The following is a 6,000-nucleotide window of genomic DNA, read 5'->3' as shown; positions in this document are numbered from 1 at the left end:
CATGCCCCACATGCTCATGCTCTCTCTCTCTCTCTCTCTCTCTCTCCTGGGGCCACTGCCAACTGTGCAGCAAAAAGTGCAGTTGGCAACTGGAGGAATGTGTCATGGCATACAGCAGAAGCAGTTAAGGCTCTGGTGGGTCTTTGCTAGCTGTATCTGGCAATCCCCACTGGCTCTTTTGATTCCATTCCAGCACTCCTCTTCTTCAGCCAGTATGGTCATAGTAACATAGTAAATGATGGCAAATAAAGACCAGCATGACCCATCCAGGCTATTACCCTATCACCCTTTTTTTTTTTTTTAGGGTTGTGACTGCCTGGTGCAGTCTAACCCACTTATGCCTTTTTTTTTCTTTAAAGTGCTCCTCAATAGTTCTGTCTTTTCTCCAGCACCCTGGACCAGCCCAACAGACAAGACTGGCAGTACCCAGGGTGCCACTTATCTCACCTCAGCTCACCTTACCTTACCCAAAGCTCAGCCCTGAAGGGGAAGGGAAAGGGGAAAGAGGATGGGATTTGATATACCACTTTCTCTGGTTACATCCAAAGCAGTTTACATATTATGTACAGGTACTTATTTTGTACCTGGGGCAATGAAGGGTTAAGTGACTTGCCCAGAGATGCAAGGAGCTTGCCCACTTGCTACAGTCTCACTCTAGCTTGAAACTGGTTCATGACAGATCATGTAGCTTCCTTAACTACCCTTAACTAGGGCTTTTCTTGTGTTTGTGACAAAATAATTAAGTAATAGTGTATGTTATATGTGAACAATACTCAGTATCAAATATCTCAACATCATTCAGGTGAGGTCCTGACTGACTGCACAGAACTGAAGAAACTCTGTTTGGCAGATTCTGCATGCTCCAACAGCTACAAGACCCTTGAGAATTGTTCCGTTAATGCCATCGCACAGCATAAGATAGAATCAGAGTGTCGCAAAGCAGCATTGGCCCTCCAGCTCAACCCTTTATTGCACTGCAAATGCCATCGAGGTATGAAGAGGGAGCAGCACTGCCTGAAGATCTATTGGGCTATTCACCCTTTCATGACACAGGGTAAGAGAACAGTAAGCTGCAAGATCAGAGGGACAGGGTAAGGTTTTGGTACTCTTACATTGGATATTATCAAGTGTCTAGATGGAGTTGGCGAGTGACTGAGGGAAAACTTGCTTAGTTTCGATGCTGGTAAGACCCATTGCCTACTGGATTCTGGTAAAAGAAAACCACCGATAATAATCCCAGGTTTGATGGGTAAACCAGCACTGTGGTAAACACCTTCACATATTTGGGAGTTCTATTGTACAGTCAATTTGACCTTTCATGAACAAGTTTCTAGCATAGTTAAAAAAGGTGTCTGTGTTTTGCAACAACTACGGATTGTCAAACATATTAGATATAAACAGTTTACATACTCTGCTTCTTGCACTTCTGATCTCCTGCTTAGATTATGGAAACAATATATACGCTGATTTACTCAACTCTTCCTTAAATGATTGCAAACAGTACAAAATGCCGCAATTCGTCTTATCTAATCTGATCCAGACATTTCTAGTCTACTTTACCCAGGAAGGGCTCAAGGTGGATTACAAAAGAAATAAAAATGGTACAAAATACCACTGAATTACAAAAAAAAAAAAAAAAAATCAAAAGAAATAACCAAAATTACAAAAGCAGAGACATATCAAATTTAAAACTAACAAAGTACTTCAGACTTATAAATCATTCTATTGGGGAATGCTCACAAATTTGATCACATATCACTCTTATATTTAGAATTTTATTGATTATCCATTCCCTATGGTATTAAGTTTAAGGTCCTACTATTAACACAAAGCATTTTACACCAACATGCTTCCTTACTTTGGAATCCTTAACCATTCCCTATGTTCCCACTAGAAATCTGAGATCGATACCCCAACATAGACCAATCATCCCTCCAATCACTCAAGCTTACTCGGAGTCCACTGGTGAAAGTGCAGTATTTTTGTCTGGCACCTGCTTTATGGAACCAGCACTTTACAAATATTTGTGAATAGGATCATTGCCTAAGTTTTGAAAAAGACTGAAAACTTTTTTTTTTACTCAAGTGTTTAATCTTCCAGCTATCTCAGAAGATGAGGTGATTTAATCATAGTGGCTTGGTGTGTGTGTGTGTATTTTTTCTGATTTTATTACTATGTATTGCTGTATGTTTGCCTTAGGTTTTTCCTATTTATAATATAGTTCCTTTTCTATTTTACATTCGTTTATTTATGTTTGTAAACCACCATGATCACTGGTTGCTAGGCAGTATATAAAGTTTTATTAAACAATAAATGTTTCCCATTCTTTGCTGCCAAAGGTTACAATTTTCTTGTGCTGTATTCTTATTCATCTCTATTTCTTGTTTTCCACAAAATGTCCAAAATCGGATTTAGACATCATATCAAAAATGCCCCTCCATATATTATACAAACACCATATGTTATACAAACAAGCACCATATAATACTGTATAGTTCACAACCAAAGAAAAAAAAAGGTAGTGCTTCAACCTGAACCAATCATATGTTCCCACAAATCATGACCCAGAAGAATTGAATAGAGGAGCATCCATTGTTTTCCTACTGTTAATGAAGGCAGTCAACTGGAGTGGATCTAAAAAAAAAAAAAGAAACATGTTTAACAGGCCAATATTTGACATCTCACTTACATGGAAACCAAAGCCAAAACCGAAACTGGCTTGGACCTGCCCCAAGAATTTAAAGTTTAAGTTTAAGTTTATTTAAGAATTTATTATCCCCCCATCAAAAAATATCTGGGCAGCTTACAATCTAAAATAGAGAGCATGAAGGAAGAAGACTACCAACAAACCAGAACAAAAGAAGGGGGGGGGGGGGAAGAACTGCAATGTTGATAGAAAAGATGGGGGGGGGGGGGGGGACACACATACGGGTAGCTTCGCAATTGTGACTCACTGCAAAGGGGACCGGCCTAGGACTAGGCATCCCTGGTTTTCAAAGTTGACTTGAAGATCTGGAGGGACAAAAGGAGCCAAAGCTGGGTTGGCAGAGCATTCCAGAGTTCAGGATCCTGGACTGAAAAAAATATAGCGCTTGATGGTACCCTGCACTATTTCTTGGAAAGAAGGGATGTTATATTTGCTTCAAATGCAATGTTCAGGTTGGACAGTTGGGCTATAGATGCTGGGAGAGAAATAGAGGTTCTCCAGTTGTAAGAATGTTGAATACAAGTAAGAGGAGTTTTAATATAATCTGGTGTGAAATAAGCAGCCAGTGAGCTTCTCTAAGGACAGTCATACTTACAGTGACCAGTAATCAGCTTGATGGCTACATTCTGAACTATTTGGAGATGTTTTAAATCCTTCGATCTGAGTCCATGGTAAAGGTTGTTGCAGTAATCAAGCTGAAGTTATAAAAAAAGAATGAACGAGGATGTTCAGAGCGGACTGGTCTAAGAACAATCAAATGGAACAAATCATCCTAAGTTTGTGGAATGAATGTTTCAAGATAGAAGATATCTGAGAAATAAATGTGAGCGAGTCATTGATGACACCTAAGATCTTCACACTATTAGTTAAGAGCACTGGAGTGGAACAGAGGAGTAGGGGAGTTGCCAAGGCCTTGTTGGGCACTTGGTTGGGTTAATGGATAACTTATCCTGAAGCCATGATGTGACCAGTGTCAAGTTCTGGTTTATGCCATGTATTTGTAATAGATCATTGAGGCAAGGGTAATAAGGACCTGAATATTGTCAGCATAGACAAATGCCTGAAAATTTAGTGACTGGAGAAAAGTAGGGGAGCCAGAATGATATTAAAGAGGGTAGGGGAGAGGATGGACCCCTATGATACTCTGGAGGCTAATGTGAATGATGAAGAAGCTGATTTAGTGGTATGCATCACATAAGCCTGATCTGAGGAGGTAAGAGGTAAACCATGCTAGGCTAATATCTCTGAGACCAATCTGATGAAGACAGTACAAAAGAAGGGGGTCAATGAAGAGAAGGAGGACAGACTGAGCTCTGTCTAAGTGTTACTAGATATTAGTGGTAATGCCTGAAAGGGTCATTGGACAGGAATGGTGTTGAGGAAGTCTAGCAATTGGGTATGAACAATGGATTCAAGAATCTTGGATGTGAATGTAAGATTGGCAGTAGGGCAATAGTTGCCACAGTTGCTGATTGGATTGGCAGGATCTTTCAGCTTGGATCTTACTGTAGCAGTTTTCCAAGCTGAAAAGACATAGTTGGACATAAGACAAAGTAACCACTGATAGGATAAAAGGAAGAAGTGTATCCAAGAACTGTTTAACAAAACTGGAAGGAATGGGATCTTGAGGAGAAGTAATTGGTTTCGTACATTGAATAATTCGAGACAGTTGGCTGCTAGTAAGGATGGAAAAGTGTGAAAGAGTGCAACTTGGTGGAAGTGAAGAGCCGTCTGAGTCCTGGCTACTGGGGGGTCACATTTGGTTGGTAAGGTCTAGCATAAAGTGAAAAGTTCATGCTCAAAATGAGTAGCTATAGAAGAGGCAGTAGGGATGAGGGCGGTGTGATTAGCCTGGGAACTTGGAGATGTAAGGGTCCTGAGCACTAAATAGAGAGCAGTTGCATTGGGGGCCTTTGCAACCTTATTACTGTAGCATTTTTTTTTTGGACACTCAAAAGGGCAGATTTATACACAGTAGCGGTGCATTTATATGCCAGAAAGAGCGGTATGGGTACAGAGAGGTTTCCTTCTGCGCTCTGATTGCTGTAGTTGATGCCTAAGAACAGCACCGACTCCCTTTACCCGCAATTAGACAGAGCCACCCCCAATGACTAGATACAGTCCCATCTTGGACCACCTTTGAGCCCCCCTGCTCTGGACCTACCAATTCACAATTGCTCCTGATTATGCTGGTTCCAATGTCAAAATGACTCTCACGACCTTTAGCTGCAGTCTTGTGAGACTGCTGCTAGAGGAATTGGCAGCCATTTTGACAGCAGAGACGGGGGGGGGGGGGGGCAGGAGTGACTGGGTATTGATCCTGCCCTAGTTGGCCACCAGACCACCAGGGCTTCTAAGGTATGTCTGGGGAGGGCCTAGGGGTGGTGGAAAGATAGCATTTATGGTTGAGGGCAGAGAGTAGGTGGCATTTTTGATTGGGGAGGAGTTTCAGTTGTAGTCAAATCACCAAAACCAAAATTCTGTTAGCCTCTAGTGTCTGGGGGAAGCCTACATGCCACATGCCTATATGTACATGCCATCCTGTTCCCACACATATTATATGTACATATCCAACTATGCGCTTTTATAAAAGCCCTGTCCAAAACTCAAATATTTTCAATTTCAGGTTAGTTTGTAACCCCAGAGGGTAAGTACTAGTTCCTCCTGATTGCTCTGCTCTCAAGCCTTGGCTCAAATGAGAGGTTTGTTCACAGTTTCACTTGACTTGAAGCAGCTGTCAGTGCTGTCAGGGAGATTTTCTGAGATAAGTGTGAAATATGAATGCACATGTATTATGGAGGAACCCCCGAACCATGCCCAGAAGATGAAATCTTCAGGTCCTGGCAGCATATACTTATAAGTGAACTTTTCTAAAACCTCCATGTAGACCTGTAGGCTGATGTCCATGAGTAAATCAGCTTTTCACAAACGTAAATGGTGCCCCTTAAAATCAGTTCCTATGTATTATGATACACTTTTTACCTTAATAACTAGAAAAGAACTGAAAATATTGAATACTTCTCTCATGTTCCCTTTTTCTAGGTTATTTTGATCTGGAAAGTTCTCCCTATGAGGATGAGGTTATTGAACAGACTTGGACTGGTAACCATACCCAGCTGGCTGCACCAGCATTTGGTATGCTTCAGAAAATCTTTATATGAAAATAGATAAGTAATATAGATACTTTCTTAATGAATATTGTTTAAAGACAATTAGATGAAATAATTTAATTCTTGATAAATTACTTGTTGCTATAACTCCCTTGTAAAGCATTTCTGGAGCCTTAAAGCAAG

General features: G+C 40.8%; 1 protein-coding gene across 1 annotated transcript in view; it reads left to right on the top strand.

Annotated features, from left to right (window-relative positions):
* The first annotated feature begins 753 nt into the window (after positions 1-753).
* Positions 754-6,000, top strand: part of GFRA3 (GDNF family receptor alpha 3) — a 39,254-nt gene continuing 34,007 nt past the window's right edge. Inside the window, exons 1-2 of the mRNA XM_030213440.1 lie at positions 754-1,054; positions 5,750-5,842. Of these exons, the coding sequence (XP_030069300.1) occupies positions 754-1,054; positions 5,750-5,842 (394 nt within the window). The remainder of the gene's footprint in view (positions 1,055-5,749; positions 5,843-6,000) is intronic.

The sequence above is a fragment of the Microcaecilia unicolor genome, chromosome 8, assembly GCF_901765095.1.
Source record: "Microcaecilia unicolor chromosome 8, aMicUni1.1, whole genome shotgun sequence".
Lineage (NCBI taxonomy): Eukaryota > Metazoa > Chordata > Amphibia > Gymnophiona > Siphonopidae > Microcaecilia > Microcaecilia unicolor.
The sequence above is the reverse complement of the archived record's forward strand: the minus strand, read 5'-3'. Positions and strand labels throughout refer to the sequence as shown.